Below are 23,693 nucleotides of genomic sequence, written 5' to 3' on the forward strand. Positions count from 1 at the left end.
CCTCTGTCAGCACTCCTGGGAGTCCAACTCTCTCCTGAGTCAGAGCACTCTCTGCAGACAAGTTCTCCTCTTGCAGGGAAGGTGCACAGAGGTCTGGTGCTCAGATCCTTCTTCTATGTGAAGATGAAGGCCTGAAGGGACCCTGTTCAAGGAGCTCTCTTGCTTCTGTGACCCTGTGTACTCTCCTGCTCAGACCGGTCTCTGAGAGACCCGGGAAACAAGATGGAACTCTCACCTGAGTCCCAGTGTCAGAGCCCTCTCTGGAGGCTGACTCTCCTCAGTGATTCTAAGATCCTCGGTGTGCTAGGGCACCTGCAGAGTTGAGAGTCCTTTGAGGACCTTGGGACCATCTGCCAAGTCTGTGCCCAAAGTGGCACTGTGCTGGCACTGACCAGGATGAACCCCAGCAGTTGGTCAGGATGGTTTCCTGTATTCCTGTTCCTGCTAGCCCAAGCCCCTCTAGGTTGTTTTGGAACAGATGTTGCTTTCCACACACCAGTGATCCCCATATACTGTGTGTGCTAGGGCACCTGCAGCATGGAGAGTCCTCTGAGGACCCTTGGGACCATCACCCAAGTTTGTGGCCAAGGAGGCACATGGCTTGTGCTTACTGGAACTGATCATGTGGATTTTGTCTTTGAGTTTGTTTGTATATTGAATTATGTTGATGGATTTCCATATATTACAGCAAACCAGTAGCCAACATCAAACTAAATGGTGAGAAGCTGGAAGCAATCCCACTAAAATCAGAGACTAGACAAGGTTGCCCACTCTCTTGCTACCTATTCAGTATAGTACTTGAAGTCCTCACCAGAGCAATTAGAAAACAAAAGGAGATCAAAGGGATAGAAATTGAAAAGGAAGTAGTCAAAATATCACTATTTGCAAATGATATGATAGTATATATAAGAGACCCCAAAAATTCTACCAGAGAACTCTTAAACNTNATAAACAACTTCAGTGAAGTAGCTGGATATAATATTAACTCAAACAAATTAGTGGTGTTTCTCTACACAAAGAGGAAACTATCTGAGAAAGAAATTAGGGAAACAACACCCTTCACAATAGTCACAAATAATATAAAATACCTTGGTGTGACTCTAAGGAAGTAAAAGATCTGTATGATAAGAACTTCAAGTCTTTGAAGAATGAAATCGAAGATCTCAGAAGATAGAAAGATCTCCCATGCTCATGGAATGACAGGATTAATATAGTAAAAATGGCTATCTTGCTGAAAGCAATCTACAGATTCAATGCAATTTCCATCAAAATTCCAGTTAAATTCTTCACAGAGTTAGAAAGGGTAATTTGGAAATTCATCTTGAATAACAAAAAACCTAGGATAGCAAAAACTCTTCTCAACAATAAAAGAACCTCTGCTGGAATCACCATGCCTGACCTCAAGCTGTACTACAGAGCAATTGTGATAAAAACTGCATGGTACTGGTATTGTGAAAGACAGATCAATGGAATGGAATTGAAGTCCCAGAAATGAACCCACACATCTATGAACACATGTTATTTGACAAACATGCTAAAACCACCCAGTGAAAAATAAAAGACAGCATCTTCAACAAATGGTGCTGGCTCAACTGGCAGTTATCATGTAGAAGAATGAGAATTGATCCATTCTTACCTTCTTGAACAAAGCTCGAGTCTAATTGGATCAAAGAACTCCACATAAAAATAGAGACACTGAAACTTATAGAGGAGAAAGTGGGGAAAAGCCTCGAAGATATGGGCACAGGGGAAAAAATTACTGAACAGAACAGCAATGGCTTGTGCTGTAAGATCAAGAATCGACAAATGGGACCTCATAAAATTGGAAAGCTGCTGTAAGGCAAAAGACACTGTTAATAAGACCAAAAGGCAACCAACAGATTAGGAAAAGATCTTTACCAATCCTAAATCTGATAGGGGCTAATATCCAATAAATATAAAGAACTTAAGAAGTTGTACTCCAGAAAACCAAATAAACCTACTAAAAATAGGGTACAGAGCTAAACTAAAAATTCTCAATTAAGGAACAGCAAATGGCTGAGAAGCACCTAAAAAAATGTTCAACATCCTTAATCATCAGGTAAATACAAATCAAAACAACCCTTAGATTCCACCTCACAGCAGTCAGAATGCTAAGATCAAAAACCCCAGTTGATAGCAGATGCTGGTGAGGATGTGGAGAAAGAGGAACACTCCTCCATTGCTGTTGGGACTGCAAGCTAGTACAACCTGTCTGGAAATCAGTTTGGAGGTTCTTCAGAAAATTGGACATAGTTCTACTGGAAGATCCAGCAATACCACTCCTGGGCATATACCCAGAAGATGCTCCAACATGTAATAAGGACACATGCTCCACTGTGTTCATAGGAGCCTAATTATAAAAGCCAGAAGCTGGAAAGAACCCAGATGTCCCTCAACAGAGGAATGGATACAGAAAATGTGGTACAATTACACAATGGACTACTACTCAGGTATTAAAAACGATGAATTTATGAAATTCTTAGGCAAATGGATGGATCTGGAGGATATCATCTTGTATCAGGTAACCCAACCACAAAAGAACAAACATGATATGCACTCACTGATAAGTGGATTTTAGCCCAGAAGCTCAGAATACTTCTTAGAAGAGGGAACAAAATACCCATGAAAAGAGTTACAGAGACAAAGTTCAGAGCAAAGTCTGAAACAATAACCATGCCCCTCTTGGGGATCCAACTCATAAACAATCACCAAACCCAGACACTATGGCAGGTGCCAACAAGAGCCTGCTGACAGGAGCCTGATATAACTGTCTCTTGAGTGCCTTTGCCAGTCCCTGGCAAATACAGAAGTGGATGCTCACAATCATCCATTGGATGGAGCACAAGGTCCCCAATGAAGGAGCTAGAGAAAGTACCCAAGGAGCTAAAGGGGTCTGAAGCCCCATATGAATATCAATATGAACTAACTAGTACCCCCAGAGCTCCTCGGAACTAAACCATCAATCAAAGAAAACACATGGTGGGACATGTGGCTCTAGCTGTATATGTAGCTGAGAATGGCCNAGTCGGTCATCAATGGGAGGAGAGGCCCTAGGTCCGGTGAAGGTTCTATGCTCCAGTATAGGGGAAGGCCAGGACTGGGAATGGGAGTGGGTGGGTTAGGGAGCAGGGGAAGGGGTAAGGTGATAGGCATTTTTTTGGAGGGGAAACTAGGAAAGGGGATAATATTTGAAATGTAAAGAAAACATCTAATTAAAAAAAGAAAAAAAACAAATAAAATTCCATGATATCTCTTACTTTTCAGTACTAAGCAAACTTTCTTGCTGGACAGTTTATCAAAAAGGGTTAGTATATCATTCAGTCTTGGTACACCTTCTAATAATGATGCTAGGCAAAAATGTCAACCAACCCTTTTAAGATAAAGCTTTGTATATAGAAAATGAAAGTAATAACTCCATGGAAGCGTATTAAAAAAGACCAGCGTAATTATATATAGACTCATAATGGTGCTTCACTTGCAATATACACATAATAAAGTATAAATCCTACAACTATCACTTTAGTATTAGTATATTTCTTTATGTCTCATCCAAAATTTACCATTGCCTCTCTTAACCATGTCATTGTCTACAAACCCTCAATGCCTATACACAGATGATGAGTCTACATCAAATAGCTTGATATTAAGAGAGAAAAGCCTTTGTAACCAATTCATTTCAGGAAATGTAAACAGAACTATTGTGGCTGTCATTTCAAAGCTTTTTATTGGAAATGGTTAAAAGCTTGTTTCCATTATCATGCATGCCCAAATAAAAGTTAACGATAGTCACTAATTCATACTTTCAACAAATTTTGTTTGAGAATCTAATAAAGGTCAGAGCCAAAGAATGGCGAGTTGGAGAAAATTATATATTCTGCAGATCAGAATGATGCTTCCCTAGACTAATTCTGAACTCTAGGAAAAGGCTTGATCTATTGGAATTCATGAAAAACTGGCTGTATTCAGCTAATGAAAGGTGATTTTTCAGAAGAAAATTAGCTTCATATGTCTCCATTTAGAGAAGGCATGCATATTTTAGCCAGAGAATCCTGAGCAACAGCCTACAGCCTACCAAGTGCTATCCATGGTGCTAAAACCTAATTCAGTATGTAGCTCATTGAACAAACCATGATCCGTTAGCAATATAAATTCATATCCACTTATCCACCCATCCACTAATATAGCCATCCATCCATCCACCCATCCATCCATCCATTCATCCATCCATCCATCCATCCATTCATCCATGCGTTCATGCATATATACATATATACATACATACATTTATACATCCATCCATCAGATGATTCATTTGAATATTCAAGACAAGAAATACATGTAGGTCCAAGAACTGTTTCATTTTCATACTGCAATTGATAAGGTGAGAAAAAAAACCAAGTCTCTCTAAAAGACATACTTATACCGTAGACTTTCCTCCCAATCTGAGTCAAAGTTACTACCCATAATTATGTCTTAACTTATTTAAGTGAATATCACATACATACTATCCCACATCAATATATCTGCTACAAAACCTACAAATCTTAATTTTACTATTTCTGTCAAATCAGAAACATTCATCATCTTTGAGAATTCTTGGACTTTATAGTTTTAAATGACACTTAGTGCCACTTTCAACATTATTAACACAAGGTTCAAAATATAATCACAGCAATGTAGAAATGTTCAGTATAACCCAAGAATGCTATGTGATATAACTACACAAAATGTATTTTTATTTAATATCCTATATGAAATGAAATATAGATGTCAAAAACATGAAAATAAACAGAACATTATGGTTGAATATGAAGGAAGTTCAGCTCAATTGTGTAAAAAAATTCCATTTGCCATAAATGCCATTTATAAATGGTTTCAATCATACTTATGTTCTAAGTTATTAGAGCTTAGAAGGTCATAGAAACATGAATGCGAAGCTGGAAAGTATCTTAGGAATTATTTAACGTTGTAATTTATACTGTGCCACTAATTTACTGAGTGACATTGGCAAACTTGCTGGACCTTTGTGTCCCTGATTCTCCTCATTAGATCAGATGACATGATGTCTAGGGACCATTACTGCATTAAAATGCATTTTCACTCAACACTTTGTTAAAGACAAAGACTCCAAAGTCTGTAGTGTATAACATGGTCAAGGACAAGTCACAAATTTGTGTCCAAGCTTGCACTATGATCAGGAATCTGTGATTCTTTTCATTGTGTGTAATTAAAATTCATACAAGGATCCAGTAAAAGGCCAATCTATAAGAATATCTAGCTTATTTTAATTCTTCCTACTATAATATAAGTAAACTCAAAGATGTAAGCTACTATTTTCCTTTTTCTTTTATAATTTAATGTTGTTATATATTGCTTAACTCAATATAAATATTTTATGAAGATACTATAACTAAACACTTTATTGAAAAAAAAAAAAACCTCCATGCAGTGAATGTTTTCATCCATCAGATACTTCAATAATAAGTTTTGTTTTTCTTCTTATCTCAATAAAGGATGAAAATTAGGAAGTATTCTCATATTTTACAGTTACAATAAAAGGAGGCTCTTCTATGCTAAGTATCTGACCTACAACCCTGCAAATAGACAAAGAACTCAAGATCTGTAGCAGATTCTGACCCAGAAGACAGTTCTACTCTGGTTACCAAATGTTTGAACAATCAATATGTCACTAAATAATTAGTATTCTGCTATTACTAAATCCTTCCATTAGGTAGTGTTGTGGTTTGAATATGCTTGAACTACAGAGTGGCATTATTGGGTGGTGTGACCTTTTCAGAGTAGGTGTGGCCTTGTTGGAGAAAGTATGTCATTGTGGGGTGGGCTTTTCATCTTCCTCTTAACCAGGTGGTTCTCCTGTTTACCTTTGGAACAAGAACTCTCAGCTCCTCCACTGCAATGTCTAACTGCCTAGACACATCCATCCTTCCTGCTGTGATTAGAATTAATTGGACCTCTGAACCTATAAGCTAGCCCCAATAAAATGTATAAAAATCTAACATTTTACATAAAACTTTAATAGAGTTGTTTCACTGTAAATCATAATCAATTGTGATGTTCCTGAGTACTACAGTCTGATTATCTAAATTGTTTGTGGCTTTAGAGTTAACATCTGTAATAAAGAGATGACGAATAAGAACTCTCTATGACAAGGAGTATAATGCCATGCTTTGGTAGCCTATTCAGGTCTAGACTATGCATTTCTCTTCCTCAGTCCTTGCTTAATTCATTTGCATCCCTCAGTAGCAAATAAATGCTTGATAATTGTCTTTCTTAAGAAAACAAATCTTTAGTCTGTGATGTTTACAAGCATTCTTGGTTTAAAAACCTTCACACTATCAAACTTCCACATCAACCATGTGATATTACTGGATACATAGTTGGTAATAGTATCAAATAATGAACTCTCATGAGGCCATGTGAGCTGTTTCTAATGCACCAAGGATCTTACTCCAAATCATTTCTGAGGTGGTACTAACTGTTGAAATCTCTGGAAAAATGAAATTCAGTTGGGCAATGATATACAGCTAGGAAATTATATTCTCTGTAGCATGGCGCTTACTCTACAGATATAGCATACTTCTCACTACTTCTGTTCTCTGACATAAAATATATCCTTCTGATCAAGACTTGCATGTACTCTGAGGCATGATGACCAATATATGCCTCCATTACTTCGTTTAGATCCATATATTGAACCATTGAAGAAAGGGCTTTTTTGATTATAAATTATGTCTATCTTATTGTTTTAATTTTTATTGAGAATTTCATAGATAGGCATGATATGCTTTGACAAAATCCCTTCCAATTTCTTCTCTATCTCTCCTTATCCTTCCCAACTTCTTCTGCTCTCTTTCTTTCTATCTTTTCTTGTTTGGTTTTTATTTATCTATTTATTTATTTTGTTGTTTTTATTTTTTTGTCTTTTTGGAGATAGGGTTTCTGTGTGTAGCCCTGGCTGCCCTAGAACTTACTTTGTAGACCAAGTTGGCCTTGAACTCAGAAATCCCCCTGCTTCTGCCTCCCAAGTGCTGGGATCAAAGGTGTGTGCCTCCACTGCCTGGCTTCTACTCTCTTTCTTATACCTACTGAGTCCACTTAACTGTGGCTGTGTGCACACAGATATTTAAAAAGGAAGCTAGGCCACTTTATTTTTTCAGATATAAAATTAGAAGATACACAAGACTTGGAGAATGGTTTGAAGTCTTTCATAATTACCCCTAATTACTATTCTTAATGGAATGTGGCTAATTGGAAAGCAAGTCTAGACGTTCTTTTGCAAAGGTAGGATGTCTCTTAACAGATGGGGTTAAATGTGACAGTTACTTTCCATGTTTCAGTATTCAACAGCCTTTCTAAAATCTGGTGATTATTTTCAAAAATCTTTCTGTACAAAAAAAAGATAATTATCAATCAATTTTGAGGAGGTAGGGATAGGACTCAGGATTTCATACATATTATGCCCATGCTCTACCACTGAACTACATTCCTTGTCAGGATAAGCATTGTAAGAGCCCGTTTCATGTTATTTCCCCAGTCTTCTCCCTGCTACTTCATTAGCCCCTTATCTCTACTTATTTCTGAAGTAATTCTAGATGCTATACCTACTCTACTGCTCTGTGGTTTCTGAATATTTATATAATTTCTTCTTCTGATTTTAGTGTTGAATTCTCTGCTAAAGCACTCTTCCTACATACACTCCCCACTGATTCTCCAAGGCTGAGCTAAAAGGTCATCTTTCTCTCAATACCTCTCATCTTCCGAAACACCCTTCTCCAATCCATTTCTCACTGTTCTCCAGGAAGGAAGCACTTGGTTAATGCATCGTTCTTGATTTATGGCACACTACATTTTTTTTTATAATAGCTATATTATCAGATTCTTTTTTATCCTTGTAAGAATGTAAAATCCACAAAGAAATGAATGCTGTCCAATTTTTCTGTGATTTCCCATAGCTTCTAACACATAGACTTATGAGTGTGGAATTAAGAAAATCTTGCTTGAATGGAATCTAACGAATTGAACTAAATTTTTCAAAGTGGGCTTGAATCAAGCCTCATGAAAATATATTAGGCTCTCATTTTTGACTTCTCAGTAGACGATATTCTTATCAATTTATGCCTTTAGTGGTTTATAAGAGTAAGACACTTTGCTAAGCATTGGGGAGGGAAGGATACAGAGATGAACTAGACAAAAGCTGTAATCTTATGAATTTAAGTTCTAGTAGGTGGGACAAATTTTTAAACAGCAACTCTGAGACGTAACCTTATTTTAATAAACAAAGAATTCTAATTACTACAGAACTAATTCATTCTACTGAGAGAAAATGAGAGTCCATTAACTAAGTAGAATTTAGGAAGGATGGTGATATTAGAGTAAAAGATATTTCCGCTGAGAAGACAAACTCTTGTCTTTGGATATAGGAGGAAAAACTGTGAGTGATTATTTCAGTGAGGACTATACAAAAGATACTCTCCAGGATGTGATGGCCTGGGAAGATGGGACGAGATAATCTTGGTCCTTGTGACTGGTTACTGGGTAGTTTTTGTTGTGCTAATTTTCAAAATCTTGAAAATACTTAATCTGAATTCTTGTGTAGACAGATGTGGAGGAAAGACGATAATAGTTGTGTATGAGTGATTCTGGAAGCATAAGGAAGTACTTCCTTTTTTCTCTTACTGAATAGCAGACACAACACTGAACTTTAATAACAGATAAAGGGAACACACATCTTGATAGCCATCTTCATCTTCTCCAAGAGTCCTGGTGATAGATCTGGGCAAAAATGAGCACAGGCTTAGCACTGAAATACTGACATTTGAATGCATCAAAGTTTATTCCCACTCAAAACAGGACTCTTTCATTGGGTCATAAATAGGAAAGGACAAATGAGGACACCTGAGAAAAAATATATTTTGACTAGTTGTGAATTAGGAAAAATGGTACTGATAGAGTTCCAGCAAAGGGAGAAAGTTGTTTAAAATGATCCATAACAGACAAATTAAGAAAAGCTTGAGAAAATTGGCAGATATGAGAGTCTGGTGTCTTCAGGAGACTACATGAGGATGAGTTGATGGAAGTAAACATGATTTGGTCAAAATAACCCTTTCAATGAATATAGCAGCTGAGACTTTTACTGAGTAGGCAGAACATGGTAAGACTATCCAGGATGAAGAATTATTGTAACCTTGCCACATCATGGTAGGCCTGATGTGACAGGTCAGAAGCATCAATAATAGCCATCCACATGCTTGAAATGTAGAATCTGAAGCTCCATTTCTCTGACCCACAGGAACTTGAAAATAACTAGAGTAAGACATAGGACTCTTTGAATAAGTCTTGGTTCTTCAGTCAGCGGGCTAGGACCTTGATCTTGTTATGTGCCTTTTCTGTTATCAGTACTCACAGCTATCAAGATGAGATGGTCTTGATTGGTTCTATACACTGATTCATGTGTGTATGCCGGGGGGGAGGGGTGAGTGTGTGTGAGTGTATTAAGGGGAAGAGGAAAACTCATTTGCATGATAATAACTTACAACTTATTGCTATTGCTTATTTTTACTGTTTTAACCACTTACTGTTTGAGAATTTTATGTGTGGCTATAACAAGTCTTTGTCAAATTTAACTGCACTCCCTCATTTTAACTCTTGAGATATTCCCTACCAATTTCCAACTTCATGGACTCTCTTATAAACCCACTGGGTCTTCTTAGTGTTACCAGGATGTGCATGAACATCCAATCACGAGTTACAGGCAAAGAAAACCAACCCTCCATCCAATTTCAATGGTCTAAACAGATTGTGTAAGAACTGCATTGATTGTTCAAAAAGTGCCTCCTGAGGAACTATGGGAAGGCTGTGAAAAGGGTGTCAACAGGCTCTTGACTAGACTAAAAGACGAGGATTTAAAACCAGATGCTCGCCCTACCCTAAAGAGGCTCAGTAGGGTTACCTGGCTGTAGCAGTCTCCTTGGTTCCCAGCTTTGCCCTTTTGGGAAGTGGATGACTGGAGCTGCTCCAGACCGGGGTTACTATGCAGACCAGAGACCTCTGTCTTCTGCACCATTAAGTGTCATGGCGTCTATACACAGAGTTTTCCATAAAGGCTGGTCAGACTTAAGGAGAGATGGACACAGTTTCAAAATAGAAAGGGTGACACGAACAGTAAGAATGAAGAGACCTTAGTTATAGCTGAGTTTCTGCAGTCCTCTGTAACATTGGCAAATCCCTTACTTTAATTACTTCCTGTTTTGTGAATGACAGGAACTATCGTGAACTGATTAACATTTGTAAACGATGTACTGTTCATGTATTAAGCATTCATTTTGAGTAAGATAGCTGCTCTTTGGTCTAGATACAGTATAGATGGCATTAAATACAAATTTCTATATCTGTTCAAGACTCCTCTTTGAATCATGGACCTTTAATGAATTCTTATTCTGTTGTTTTGGCTTCTGTTTTAAATGTTAGACCAGTTTTCTTTATATATGAGGCAAGATTCACTACTTTGACATAGTTTGTAGCTGTCAGTCCCTACTTCCTCAATATGGTTGATTCAGACATCTGACCAATGCCCAGATATTAAGAAATATCTGGCAAAGGTGACTGTTCAGTCATTAAAAAATAGAATGCTGTGCACACATAGCTCAGGAGAGTGGGGAGAGATAACAACTTGGGGGCACCTTCTCCATTAGCAGACTGATATCTCTGCCTATATTCTGGCCAGTATCTATAAACAGTCCAAATACATAATGACGGATTTAAAGTACCAAAACATGATTTATAAATATATATTGCTAATTGTCCAATACTAACATATCTGCACTCTCTTTGTAATGAGGGACCAGAGGGCAATTACCCTCCTGACACATTACATCCTCCCTAGTCCAGCAGAGTAAGTTTTAACATTTATTTCCTGTTTGGGTGGCATAAAGTATTTGTGACTCTCACTTGAAGAAGCTATACTAACCCTAAGCTGCATGTTCCTTAAGATTGTGGGTAAGTAAAAGATTGTGAGCAACGGTCAGGCAGGCAGGTGGGATCTAAACAAGAATCAGACAAGAGCCACGGGGGAGGTGGAACCTGCCAGTATAACTATGATTTTTGTATGAGATATCTCAATATCATCCTATCCAGTAGATAAAGCGTGGAAGGTATACTGCAGAAGGGCCACCCGTGGTTTTATCTTTTATCACCAGGGCAGGACTGCTAGCTGCTATAATATTAGAGCACCAACACAGTCAGATCTCAGGAGCAAACCCAAGTGCTCGTTCTCTACTTCTGTATAATAGGTAGTAGTTTTCTTGAACTGGTATTCACAGCTCTGGTCTTTATACCTCTCACCCAGCCCTGACCCTCCATGGCATGCCGACTCAGGAAATGATGACTTGATTTGTCTCACCATTTAGACTGGAAAATTCGCAATCATATTTGACTGCACTCCATTTCTCACATCCCATGTTTAATAACAAATGCTGTCAAGCCTATACTACAGTCACCCAGAATCTGTTAATACCTCAGCACTTTCTTCCCTTCATCTCATGATCTAAGACATTACCAACTCTTGCCTAGGTTATAGTAATGGTATGTTTTGACATCTCAGAAAGGATTTATTGCACAGCAGCCAGAGTAGATCAGTTAAAATATTGGTCAGGACTCATGCTCACATGTTCCTTTGCTCAGAAACATCCAATGACTTCCCATTTCACTGAAGGTCATCCTATAAAAGGTCTGAACCACATTCCTTTCTCAAATACACAATTGTATTGTATTTTGTACTCTCCTTCCTTCCTCTCTAACCATCTTGGAATCCCTATCAGTGGCGAGCAAAAGATCCATTTAGGAGTGTCTGCTGCAAAGAATTAATGTATGCAAGGCCTTCAATTTTTTGAAAACTATCAGAGTATCATTGTTTCATCTCTTCCTATTCTGAAATACCTGCTCACATAACACCATCCGAGGGAACCTTTCTGTCTATGTTCTCCCCTAAACCAAGGACAATATCTGTCTGTCTATCTGTCTGTCTGTCTCTCATATATTTCTATATATCTACACAAATCCATGCGTGCATATGTTTGTCTAATGCAGCATTGTCCAACATAACTTTGTAATTTTTATTTTAATCTCAGTTCTATAAGAAGGTACTCAGTCATACAGAGTCACGGAGTACTTAAAATTTGGCTAATGTGACTGAGGTTATGAATTTTTAATGTTATTTCATTTACAATAATGTAAAATAAACAGGCATGTATGGGTTTCAGCTTCCATATTCAGCTTCCATATGAGACTGCAGATTTGCTGTTCCTTTCCATAGACATTCATATATAGATTACAGGAGGCAAAAAAATGCCTAAAATTATGCCTGGCGACAGAAAATTCTTTTCAGTTGGATGTGCAAATGAATACATGAAGAACATTCTGTATACTGTCTCATTTATTTAAAATTTTAGGTTTTATTGTATAAACAACCATACTTTGGTGTTTTCGTACACATGTCATTCCACTTCATTTTTATTCATCCCCTATGCTCGCTCATTTGTACTGTCCCCCTTTCTCCCCTACCTAACATTCTCCCCTCTTCTGCTTTCTTGCCATATGATAGTCTATTATTTCTTATCAATTCCTTTAACCCCAACAGAAAGCTTGTGTGTTAAGTACTCTTTTCTTTTGTTAGAACTTAATGATATACATTATCTTGTTGAAAAATATGAATATCAAAGCAAACAGGACATGCACTTAGCAGTGTCTAATGGCATTCAGACAGTCTTCCTTGCTAAGGTTGGCCTCGGTGATCTCTGTGGCCTTTTCTACCACTGAGCTTCCATGGTTTTCTAAGAATTTCCTCCATTGCCAGAGAACGGAAGCACATGGTTTAGTAGATTGAACTGGCAGACCTTTCCATCAGTCCAGTGTACCAGCCATCCCTGATTAATTAAGTGGAAAGAATATGAACTCTTCTTCAACGCATACCACCCACATCTGAAGTCTCACACCGCATGACTCACCCGTATCTGGGTCACAGAGCTGTTCACAGGCATCTGTCGTCCTTTGTCCACAGAGGTCTCTCACCCATGGCGAGGTGGCATTGATCTGGTAGTACAGAGACAGCTTGGCAGGGTTTAGCCAGTCGGAGATATCGAGGTAGCTTCCTTCACTCACCACAAAGCTGCTCCCTGCGGGTGAACAGAGAGCAACAGCTACTTTCTCCCCAGTGTCAGAGTCATTACTGGTGCTACAGGAACAAAAGTACAAATAATCCAGCTGCAGTTGATACATCTCACTTACCTAAGAACATTGGAAGAACTGTTACTCTGTGTCATTATGCTGTCAAAGTCAACATAAACCAGCTCAGGCTAGTGGATAAGACTGTGTCCTGAGGACTGAGTTCAGATCTAGACTTTGCCCTTATAGACTACTGACTTCTGTGGAAGTCCTTTAGTTACTCTGACATTGGCTGCTTCATTCCTAAATGAAAGCATTAAGGGGCACCACCTCAAATATTAGAATGAAACAGATTAATGTAAGGTATATAGACAGTGGCTTACTGGTTCCAGTGAAAAATGATAAATTTCAAATGGAAAATTGGCTATCCCTACATTCCTTTGGGAAAGAGTGCACTAATGACCACCACAGCCGAGGGAATGATATCTGCATGCAAAGTAAGAAACGTGAAATCAAGGCCTATTTCCCCTATTATGCCATATTTTCTGTGATTGTTGTTTTTGCAGTGCTGTGGTTCAAACCTAGTGACTCAGCATATAGTAGGTAGCATATAGTATGCTATCGCTGAGCAATACTCTCAGTCCTATTGATTTCATTCCATAGGAGAAAATAATATAGAAATATAGATTGTGGTAGACAAAGACAGGGGAGTTTTCAAGGAAATTTCAAGACCCTCTAAGGAAAGATACTACACACACATGCACAGATACTTGTGCACACACACACACACACACACACACACACACACACATATGCACCCCCCCCCCATTGTTGATGCAGAGCTTGGTGGCCTATTCCTATAAGCCCAGTACTCAGAAGATGAAGGTAGTAAATTCCAAGCCAGTATGATCTACACAATGAGTTTCAGGTCACCCCGAGATGCAGAGGGAGACTGTGTTCAAAAACTAAGCAAGCAAACAAACAAATAAATGAGCTTGATGTTTGGTGTTTGGAAAATACAGGAAGAGAAGCAGTGCCTGGGATCAAAGGGTCATGTCAGGCTCTACTCGAATGGCAGCTATGAATCACCTCAGTTTAGATCTTTACACGTGGGCCTAAATGCCAGGAGAAGCTGAGATTTAAGGGGCTTTGATTTCTTTGTTTCTCTTTGTTTTTGTTTTTGTTTTGTTTTCCATTAATTATCCTGTTCTCCAATGAAGGAGATATGTTCCAAAACTTATATAGGTCAAAAATCCCCTAGCTTCCTAATGTCTGAATTGAAATATTCTTCATTAATTCATAAGAGATATCATATGTATGCATGCATATGGTATACATTATCCATTCCAAAGCAATTACTGTATAATTATACAGTGTTTACATATACAACTATATAAAGTCACATATGCTCATATGTATACCCAGTTTAAAGGAGGCAAGAGACTCCTTCAGATTGGTCATAATTATTTTGTAAATGATGAACACATGTATGCAGCAATCATGCAAATCTAAGGCTAAGCTTCACAGAGTGAAAAAGTATGAATTTGAATAGGACTAAATAAGATTTAAAGAGTGGATCTAGAGTTGTGCTAGATGTATCAGCTTGTATTATGCAGAACAAAAGATTGTTCCCTCAAATTAATATAACCAAGCTCCCTACCCAATTTACTTCTTTTTGTCATATCAGGAAACAACAGCGACAATACCCTAGTTTTTCCCGGGAAGAAATTCAAGTTTTCCAGAGAGTGCTCTGCTTTTAAGCATCCTTTCCATTTAACAAGGGATTCTCTGTCAGATCATATTAAACTCTGTTCTTGCACTATGATTGGACTCATAATGAATCAGACCATCCGCTGTAGTCTAGTGAAAAATGGTCTGGGAGGTGAGGTCCAATTAAACCATGACTGGCTGCCCAAGTATCTGAGACCAAGGGCTAAAGCTTACATTATTTAACTCATTGGGATACACAATTCTATAGAAGGAGTACCCATGTAAAAAGCACAGGATCCAACATGATTGCCAGTGTGAATGCCAGAAGCATCCATGTGAGACAGCAGGAGTAATGGGTGATATCACACTGAGATAAGGAAATGACCACTTTAGAAGTTGGCCCTAAAGTCTTTGGCTGCTTAAGGAAAAAAGAAAATAAAAAGAAACAAGTCTGTAGGATTCTGTATTTCAAACTTCTGGCAAGGAAAGCTATGTAAATCTATCTGCAAAGCCACATTTCCCCCACTGGAACAAAGCCCAAAGAGAAACATGTCACATGGGTCCTTGAGCAAGGCACTACACATCAGTATCAACTGCAGATTTTTCTTTTTAAAAAGCACAGCCATGCTGTTTAAAAGGATAATTCTTGTATTTATTCTCACTAAAGACTGAGGGATGGATATTGAATTGTGTCCCAGGGCTGAGTTTGGTTAATCCTGCTGCTCCCGAAAAGCTACACAGTGCTGTGATAAAGAGAACAGCCAGCAAGATATGAGTTCAGATCCTCATGGTGTCACTTACTAGCTATATCCACTTTAGCAAGAAGACAATCCTCCAGTTGCAACATATAAATAGCACGGGTAGAGATTCCTCCCTCCCCAGATGCTGATCTCGAGATTATATAAGACAATGCATCTGCCTTAGATCAGCATTGCCTTCAAGAAGACTCAAAGGCAGAGATTGGCATAGGTGTAGTCCACTGGTATGGTCTTGTAAGGGAGTGGCCAAAGTAAAATGGCATGGCAGGAGAAGTTGAATTGCCATGGAGATGTAGAAAAACCCTCCAATGATTGCACTCAGCACTCTGGCATTGGTTGTTGCTTTAAACTGGTTTCAAATCAAGACAAGCATTTATGCTTACACATTGTCCAGTCAGGGCCTACAGGCTATCTCTGGGAAGGGAGCATAACCTTGGGTGAAACAGCCCTTCACAATGGAGGGATGCTTATTCAATCAATGTTCAGCTGAGAGGAGCCAACCACTAATATCCCCTGCAATTAGGAGAGCTAGTGTTGCAGCACTTAATGGAGAGAGGAATACAGCATCACAAATCCACTAAAGCAGACGAAGTCCTGGGTGCCCTGTGAAACTGACTAATGGGAGCAATTTCCATTATTGTTTGGATTTCTTATGAACTTCAAAGCTCTATACACAATAACCACAGATTTCAAATATGAGAAATATGAGTGAAAAATATTGGACTGAGAAACAGGTATTATAGACTGCTTGCATTTGAGCCTTTTAGAGATAAATGTGTCATGAATATAGAGTTCTTAAAAATTGGTATTAGTGTCCTTTTAAAAACTTCAGGAAGCTGTCACCAATGAAGGATAGCCCCACAATGAAACAGAAGGATAACCACTGCCAGACAGCAAACCTGACATCCTCATCTTGAACTCTCCAGACCCCAGAACATTCATAAATACACTTCTGTTCTTTATAAGGCATTGCTACTCTGGCATTGTATTTCAGCATCATAAATGGCCTAGTCAGTAGGATTATCTTTAACTTGAATATCTTTTGGATCAATATTGTGAAGAGATGTTCAAATGTTTTGATGACAGAGGGGGGTTATTATCCTTTGAGTGTTATGTTCATTCTTTCTTGAGATAAATGTGTTACACATTTTGCTCACTTCCAACAGTCTTTTGGGAGAGTCATTTTCTTCTTTTACAGAAGAAGGCATGAGGTGCAGATGAAAATTGATCTGACCAATATGCATAATTACTCAGGGATAAGAGTGAAAGTTGAAAGAAGCATTTTCAGTTTCTAAAGCTATGACCTTCCTGGATGTTTCAGGCTATGTTGAGAAATAGAAGCTCTGGCAGGGGGTCCATTCGGTGTTCCTGTTACTCCTTCTTCAGCAAGCTGGAAACTCTTTGGTGACTATAGTGTCCATCGTGCAGGAGGTGCTTTCCCTTCTCCAGTGGACCATGACATCTTACAAGGAATATATGGTGACTCATGAGTCCTTAACTATCTTCTCTCAGCAAAATACTTGTCACGTGTTAAAGACTTAGTGAAAGTTAAAGTGAAATAATGAAATCAAGTTCCATGTCTGATGACAGCGACCTTCACTTCCGTTCTTCCTGGAATTTTGAAGGAGACAGGCCATCTCATTGGTCCAGGTTAATTGTATTTGCACAACATGAAAGCTCAACAAAATGGCAGGCCCTTTGAGAGTCTCACAATGTTCAAACTAAACAACTGAACATCACATTCAGGACTTTTGAAAGAAGTGACTCACTTTCAAGGGCTTGAGATGTGGATGAATGAAGTACAGAACCGAGTAAAGGGGGCTTTGTGGAAAGGAACAAGGAGATTCAAAGATCATGTTGTATCAGCAAGAAGGTGAAAGAGACTCCTGAGCTGAGTTTAACGTGTTCATTAGTCCACCACTAAGTGAAGTCCTCCGCAAAAAAGACATACTCATGGAGTTAGGGAAGTGAGCTAGAGCATTAGAGAATATTATGATCTAAATAATGTGGAACAAATATATGCATAAATATGTACCATACAAACTGGAGTGTGATAAGGATTAGCTGAAAAGCTGAGATCCCCCACTTTGGAAAGAACTCCTATTCTCAGGAAGTAGATCTTAAAAATTGGCCTTTAACTTAAACTTATATGGAAAGATCAATCAGAAGGGGTTGAAGAGGGGAAGTATCAAGAACTAGCCGCTTTGGTAGTCCACAGCAGATTTACAAAGTAGAACTGCATCTCTCAATCTTTGCCATATGCAGGAGGGAATTTCATCCAGTGTGCATGAAATACACCATACCATCAATTCATTTAGCTGTGCCTTTGTATACAAACTAACTAGCAAGGCTATACCAGACTCTGGTTAAATAAAATACGGTCCTTGACAACACCAGGGATGGAGGTCAGACATGCAAATCTGAAGCAAACCTCTGTGCCTGTCCCTTGCCCTTTGCTAATTATTTTGTCTGGATTCTTCATCTCTTGATGGCAAGGACCATGCATTGCTTAACTCACGATCAGCATAGTTCTTAGTGTGTGCTGGAGGTTCCGAAGACGTTGGGATTTGGGGGAAAAAAATCAAAGAAAAAAAAATACAAAGTAGAGTGAGGAAGGAGGGTGCGCTAGTGAGTTAAATGAGTGTCAAACAGCTCTCTGAATACATTGCCACATTTTTATGGGAATGAAAACTACCTCGAGAGGAAATAAAAATGTGTTATTTCTTGTGTCTCATGTTTCCCTTATTTTCGTCTGGATGTCTGTCTTATTTTCTTGGCTTTAGATAAAAAGCCCTTCCTCCCTTATTGGGCAATGTAAGATTCCTCTCTGCGATACTCATTTAGATCCTCCCAGAGAGCAATGACTCTTAAATGAATTTCTGCCAAAATCTCAACTTCAAAATGTCATGCTTCCTTATTTTAAATATATTTATATATACATATATACATATATATTCATTTTTCTCTCACTGCCTTGTGGGAATATACATCATCTAATTAGCCAAATGGATTTTCAGTTCAGCCCAATCATTTCCTTATCTAGAATCTGAAGCCAGTGTTGCTCAGGGGACTGTGCGGGCACCGAGGTCCTCATTAACTCTGATCTTCAATTACATTGATTATAAGCCTGCTTCTGTAATTGTGCAGAATAGATCAGGGGTGAGCTGGGAAGCTCAGGCTACTCCATAATGTTCTCTGAAAAGCCAGAGGCACAGCATCCCCCAAAAGAAACAGAATGCTACAGATGAGAACTAAAAATACCACGGAAGTAGGTATCACCAGAAAAAAAACTGCCTGGCGAGACAGGCGGCAGCTGCAAATTTCCTTTCATTTCACTGTGCCTTGAGCCAGACCAGTCATAGCCATGAGTAAAAGACTTCAAAGCTCTGGTCACACTGGTGAATGGCCAGTAGATGCTCTCCGTAAATGAAGTGGAGGAATGATCTTGGCCCCAAGGTTTCGGGGCCTTTGGTTTTCTCCCTTTGTATCTGAAATGATGAGACGCACTCTCCCTTCCGTCACATCACAGAACCCATCTCTGTTGGATTCGCAGACCTATGAGACATGTCCTACCTGGAGGTATGATAATGTACAAACTCAGAAGAAAAAATGAGGAACACACATATTATCAGCCCAGCGGGTATGTGAAGCACGTGCCCACTCTAGCCCCTGTCCCCATTTACAGAGCCATAAGTGAATGCTGTCCACATTCCACCGCTACTATCCCTTGAAGAGTGGATATATGAAGTGGGGAGATCAAACATAGTTTGAGGGCTTTGTAAAATAAAGCAAAGTCAACCTTGGTGGTAGGGAGCTACTGGACTTTGAGAGCTGCAATATTATTGGCTGCCAGTTTTCAAACCAGGCTCTCAGCAACTTATCTCTCTGTCTTTTTCTCTATTTCTGTTTTTTTTTTTAAATCTCATCTCCTAATTAATTTCTCTTTACTTTGGATCAAGTGCAATCGTCTCACCACCACCTGCATGTTCTCTATCTGTTATGGGATGGACTGTATCTTCTTCAACTTTACATGATGCAGTTCTGACATGCATTGATTGAAAATATGACTGCATTTGAAGACAGGGTGGTTTTTTATTTTATTTTTTACTTAGTTTATATCCCACTCACTGCCCCCTCTCAGTCATCCCCTCCCACAATCCTTCTCCTATCCCCCCTCCCCTTCTCCTCTGATTGGATGGGCATTCCCTTGGGTATCCTCTGACACTGGCACCTCAAGTCTCTGTGAGGCTAGGCACTTCCTCTCCCATTGAGACCAGAAAAGGCAGCCCAGCCAGAAAAAACATCCAATATAGACAGGCAACAACTTTTGGGACGGCCTGTGCTCCAATTCTTCAGGACCCACATGAAGACCAAACTGTACATCTGCTACACATATGTTGAGAGGCCTAGGTCCAGCCGCTGTACATCAGGTTGTAGTTCAGACTCTAAGAGCCTCAAGGGTCCAGGTTAATTGGCCCTTTTTGTCTTCTGGTGAAGTTCCCATCCCATTTGGGCCTGCAATCCTTTCTCCTATTCTTCAAAAGAGTCCCAAAGCTCTATCTCCTGTTTGGTTGTGAGTATCTGTATCTGAGTCAGCTGCTGGGTGAAGACCCTCAGAAGACAACATCCTCCTATCTGGAGGCACAACAGAGTACCATTAATAGTGTTAGGGATTGGTGTTTGCCTATGGTATGAGTCTCAAGTTGGGCCAGTTATTGGTTGGCCATTTCCCCAGTCTCTGCACACCTCCACATCTGCATTTCTTGTAGACAGGATACATTTTTCTTTGAAAGCTTTGTGAGTGCGTTAGTGTCTCTATTGCTCCACTAGGGTTCCTGCTTGGCAACAGGAGGTAGCCTTTTTAGGTTCCATATCCGCAATGTAGTGAGTCACAGCTAAGGTCATCCCCACTGGTTCTTGTGCAGCCCCCTTACCCCTGGTCTCTGTCTCATCCTGGAGATACACTCCCCAACCTCCTCACCCCAATCAGTTGCAGATTTCCATTCATTTTCAAGCCCATCTAGCCAACTCTTCTGTCCTTCCCCACACATGATCCTGAAAGCTCTCATTACTCCCACCCACCCAACCCAGTCAGTATCTCTTGTACTGGCTGGTTTTGTGTGTCAACTTGACATAAGCTGGAGTTATCACAGAGAAAGGAGCTTCCAGTGAGGAAATGCCTCCAAGAGATCCAGCTGTAAGGCACTTTCTCAATTAGTGATCAAGGAGGGAGGACCCATTGGGGGTGGTGCCATCCCTGGGCTGATTGTCTTGGGTTCTATAAGAAAGCAAGCTGAGCAAGCTAGGGTAAGGAAGCCAGTAAGAAACATCCCTCCGTGGCCTCTGCATCAACTCCTGCTTCCTGACCTGCTTGACCTACAGTAATGTGGGAATGAAAGCTGAAAAAACCCTTTACTCACCAACTTGCTTCTTGGTCATGATGTTTGTGCAGGAATAGAAACCCTAAGATACCTCTGTAGGCATGGTCTTTAAAGAGTTCAAGTTAAAAGGTGGAGCCTTTATCCAGCACAACTCATGTACTTATAAGAAGACATTAATCACATATGTACATGGAGGAGGGACTATGAAGATGAGAAAAGAAGAAAGTATCAGCCATGGACAGAAACAGCAGAAGAAATCAATCCTGTTGACCCCTTGAACTCTGAGTGCTAACTCCATAACTATGAGAAAACACACTCCTGATATTTCGGCCACTCTAACAATGGTACTTTATTAAAGCAATATTAACAAACTAACACACTACTTGCATCAAACTGGACAAATGTTTCTTACATTTTTCTGATTATTAGCTTTATTTCATATCAATGAAACTAGGGATTACTTGTCAGAATAAAGTTTGAAATGTATACAATAAAAAGCATAAAATGACAAAGCCAATGATTGAAACTCAGTTCTATACAGGTACTTCTTGGAGATACATAAAGTTCTAAATATAAACCTTAATTTGAACTAATCAGTTTGATTGATTCCCCATGAGCTCAAACTGGTTCTAAATACTCCAATATCCCTGGATAGACAAAAGAATGTCTATCCAGTAATATCTAGGTTATAATATATACATTTCTATTATGTGAATAAGATGCAAATGTTAAGGAGATGGAAGGGAAGAAGACACTGAAAATGCCCAGGGATTATTTTAAAGAAGATCATTTTACATAAAAGACTGTAATGGCAGGCTCCTGAGCAAAGAAAAACTTGGTTAAAATAGGAATACTCTTCTTGGAAATTATATAACGGGTGAGAACTTTGTGATTTAATGAGAGCCATACATAATATTTAAAAGTAGTTCCCAAACTCTTATCTATTATCACCTAAATTTGTTTATTTTTCTTTCCAAACTATGTTTTACCTGTGATATTTTAGAACCATAGATACACTGTGTATCCACCACTGCCCATTATTTACAATTTATTTTTACAATGCACAAAAGGAATATATTTTATTGTGCTCAAACTCTATTTTCATTCTTTTGGGTATAAGATAATCCTCACTAAAGATGAATACTATAGTCAAATCTTCTTTAATAGATAATGAATCTTAGGACAAAAGGCAGGGAGAAGATATGCTTTAAGATTGTGCAAGGATTTGCTAAGTACCACCATGTGTTGAATAAAGAGCAACAAGAAACCTCATATAGAGCAGTGGTCACCTAAAATTGTAATGAAGTTGAGAATCCCTGATGCCTACTGACATAGCTATTGTCCTTTCAGGATATGCATGACTCATGTGTCTGGGGTCATGTTGGTGATCATGTGATACTCAGTAGTTATTAATACTCCTAATACTTAAGAAAATTGCTAAACACACATGTTACTGTATCATATATTTAGTATTCTATAATTATATTTTTGTCATTTTTAGTGTATAAATTATCTACTGAATTTCTAAAAGGAAATTTCCTATAAACATTATATTGCAGTACATATCAGCAGTCTACACATACATCTCATCTTTATTCAATCTCTTGATTACATTGTTTTCTCCTAAGCTTCATTCAGTTTTCTGATGTTATGTTTACCATGGCCATATGAGCCACAACATACATAATACAAGCAACCCAGATATGTAAGAAGTGAAGCCACCCAGCTTTGTTTAAGTATAATTATGATATTTGCATATGACTTAGCATGTATAACCATTATTAAGAAATGTGTGAGCAAAACTACCCCTAGAATATACCCCTAGGCCATACATCAGGGTTAGAACAGAGTCTAAGTAATGTGACATCAAAATTATAGTTGGTTGGACTAATTTACATCTCCCAGCAAGAGCAACTCATATGTACATGAGTGACACATCACAAAGCTACAAATCCCTTCTTTTGAGGAGAGGTCCACATCATAGGAGAATCACCTAAGCTCTCATCGCTCGGTACACAGAGAAAAATAAACAGAGAGATGGGTGGCCAATGGGAATGTAGTGTTTTACATACGAAAACTGGTTGTTTCTAAGTAGTTTTATTACTTTTCCAATACCCACTGAACATCACGTTTCTCTGAAGTGTCATGTGGCATTTCCTGTGGGCTTTGACAATGTTTTTTTTTTTTCTTTAAAAAAAAAACCCAACATTTTCTGTATTCCCCATCTCAAACTGTGATCAAAGTCTAGCTAAAAACAGATTGTCACAGAATTCTACATGCTTTTATATGCCCTTGGTCTTGCTTCAAGTTGCTTTAGGGATGTTTGGGGTCTGGACAAAAGCTATCTGAAGTTTCATTATTTCAAAAGGGCATTTTCCCCAAGATACATAACAATTTTGGTACCAAGCTAGGTAATGGCAAAGAGCTAAGTCATAAAATGCTTCTTGTGTCTTTTAAAACCATTTAAATTTTTAAGAAAATAATTTTAATGCAACTTAGCTACTTCTCTCAAATTCCTTCCTTCCTTCCTTCCTTCCTTCCTTCCTTCCTTCCTTCCTTCCTTCCTTCCTTCCTTCCTCCTTCCTTCCTTCCTTCCTTCCTTCCTTCCCTGCATCACTCTGAGTCAGCTACTGGGTGGAACATC

At 38.8% G+C, this 23,693-nt stretch overlaps 1 protein-coding gene across 3 annotated transcripts in view; it reads right to left on the reverse strand.

Moving 5' to 3' along the window:
• Nucleotides 1–23,693, reverse strand: part of Astn2 (astrotactin 2) — a 958,131-nt gene that overhangs the window by 535,421 nt on the left and 399,017 nt on the right. For all 3 annotated transcript variants that reach the window (XM_021201332.2, XM_029539608.1, XM_021201333.2), the window contains one exon: nucleotides 13,044–13,211. In XM_021201332.2, coding sequence (XP_021056991.1) covers nucleotides 13,044–13,211 — 168 coding nt within the window. The remainder of the gene's footprint in view (nucleotides 1–13,043; nucleotides 13,212–23,693) is intronic.

This window comes from Mus pahari, chromosome 6, assembly GCF_900095145.1.
Source record: "Mus pahari chromosome 6, PAHARI_EIJ_v1.1, whole genome shotgun sequence".
Lineage (NCBI taxonomy): Eukaryota > Metazoa > Chordata > Mammalia > Rodentia > Muridae > Mus > Mus pahari.